At 34.8% G+C, this 1,545-nt stretch overlaps 1 protein-coding gene across 1 annotated transcript; it reads left to right on the top strand.

The window, feature by feature from the left end:
• Positions 1 to 1,318, top strand: LOC118054884 (uncharacterized). Its single transcript, XM_073407856.1, has 3 exons — positions 1 to 144; positions 710 to 772; positions 859 to 1,318. Exons 1-3 carry the CDS (start codon positions 73 to 75, stop codon positions 1,054 to 1,056), a joined length of 333 nt encoding a protein of 110 aa, XP_073263957.1. The 5' UTR covers positions 1 to 72; the 3' UTR covers positions 1,057 to 1,318.
• Positions 1,319 to 1,545: the final 227 nt, after the last annotated feature.

Below are 1,545 nucleotides of genomic sequence, written 5' to 3'. Positions count from 1 at the left end.
AATCGGAGCCTCGGAGGTGATGGGATACAACCCAACTTTTATGCATCGAAGGTTTTGGCTTGTGGGTTTTCTATGGCTAACATTTGTTGCTCTATCGAGATGGAGCCTCGGACCTTACGTGAAGCACAACTCAGCCATGCCAGGGTAGGTGACATCTCTTCCTCATTTACTATCTCTCTTTTAATTTAATTAGGTCTTGCAAGAATTGCTAATTTAGCAGCTCAAGTCTCTGCTTAAAATGTGTTCGTTGATCTTGCCTTGGCTTTTTATCTAGGATGCTGAGTGAGCATCACATTGTATGATTTATCAATCTCCTCTGCAACAGGTTTCTCTTTGGAGCTTTAATCAAATTGTATGATTTATCAAATTTAAAAACGGAGGAAAATAGCTTAATCATAATTTTCATTTCAATGAGTAGCTCGAGAGAAATGATTGATAGTAGCAAATCACTAGGTAATAGAGTGTTATTACAACAATAGGGTGGCATTATATATTATCACTTGTGATTTAAAAGCTAATCAAATTTGGGATACATTCTCTTCTTATCTTGAACAAGTTCTGCTTTGTTTTGTTTTTCCACAATATATATATATAGCACATTAATTAACAAATAACAAGTTTTGTTTCTAATACTTTCGTTAGAAAAGATGTGACCAAAACACCGAAAGCTTTCGATTTACTAAAAGCCTCTAACGTTTCTTTCTTCCAGGAAGAGGCTGCGGATGTAGCTCAAAAGATGGAACCAAAAGAAGCGTCCGACGTATTCATAAATGTAATTTTCCACATCCAATCTCTGAAAAAAACTACATTTTGCATGGAAATTGAACTTAATTTGCTGTTTGTAGCTTGTCTTTGCAGGGGCTGAGACCGGTTGTTTCAGTCAAGGAGACGAGTCAGATTGAGGGAAATGGAGATCGACATGGTCACAAAGTTGGAGAGTGCAAGGAGAAGACTGCTGAGATTGTTGACAGACCTTGCCAATGCTCATGCATCCCTCAAGACATAGAATCCCCTGATCAATTGAATCTTAAGGAGCCGCTTTCAGCGCCGTTTTGATGGTGTAGTCTTTGTTTTATTTATTTTTTTCTTGGAGAATATATAATTAGTCATTTATTTTTAAGATGATTTGGAACAATTTTACTGTTAAAGACTTCTGCTTTGAAATTTACCTCCTTCAAATTATATCAGCCTCGTGGTTTAGCTTCATGATTAACGGCTAGCATACTTTGCTTCTCGGATTCGAGTTATGTACGTGGCCTTGCTTCGTTCAACCTTGGGTTGTGATATAAATCTATGGACTAGCGAATATTTTCTTTTTCATTGAGCTGGAGGTAGGTTTTAATTAAATTTTATGTTTGTAATTATTTTAAGAGTTAAGCATTCAATCTCTGAAAGTAATACAAAAATAATTTTAGAAGTCACTCTCTCCGCGTAAATATTAGTGAATATGTCATCTAGCCTAATTAATTGGTTATGAATATTATTAATTTTGTTTATGTAAAATATATTTATTATTAATAAAGGATTCATTTATATTTGATTAAT

This window comes from Populus alba, chromosome 1 (assembly GCF_005239225.2).
Source record: "Populus alba chromosome 1, ASM523922v2, whole genome shotgun sequence".
Taxonomy (NCBI): Eukaryota; Viridiplantae; Streptophyta; class Magnoliopsida; order Malpighiales; family Salicaceae; genus Populus; species Populus alba.
The sequence above is the reverse complement of the archived record's forward strand: the minus strand, read 5'-3'. Positions and strand labels throughout refer to the sequence as shown.